The sequence below is a fragment of the Aptenodytes forsteri genome, unplaced genomic scaffold (genome assembly GCF_000699145.1).
Source record: "Aptenodytes forsteri isolate BGI_AS27 unplaced genomic scaffold, ASM69914v1 Scaffold147, whole genome shotgun sequence".
Taxonomy (NCBI): Eukaryota; Metazoa; Chordata; class Aves; order Sphenisciformes; family Spheniscidae; genus Aptenodytes; species Aptenodytes forsteri.
Window position 1 is genome coordinate 1,294,900 of NW_008795320.1, and position 261 is coordinate 1,295,160.

Genomic DNA, 261 nt, shown 5'->3' on the forward strand with positions numbered 1-261 from the left:
GCTTCGTCCTTCCCCCGCCGTGCCGAAGCCTCGGAGCGGGCGGAGAGGACAGAGGAAGGGCTGCCCGTCCTCCGCGCCACGCTGATGTTGGGCGAGGACGAGTACCTCTTGAAGGGCTCGGGTGTGGGGATGCTGGTCTTCACCGGCAGCCGGGACGGGCTCTCGGAGCTGGTCCTCCGCGGCGGCTTGGCACCGGCGGGGACTTTGCCGCCAGGCTGGGCCCTGGGGATGAGGGGCCGTGGGTTGGGGGCTGCTGGCTTG

At 71.6% G+C, this 261-nt stretch overlaps 1 protein-coding gene across 1 annotated transcript in view; it reads right to left on the reverse strand.

The window, feature by feature from the left end:
- APC2 (APC2, WNT signaling pathway regulator) overlaps nt 1-261 on the reverse strand; it is a 25,216-nt gene that overhangs the window by 2,810 nt on the left and 22,145 nt on the right. The window contains 1 exon segment of the mRNA XM_019472208.1: nt 3-257. Coding sequence (XP_019327753.1) covers nt 3-257 — 255 coding nt within the window.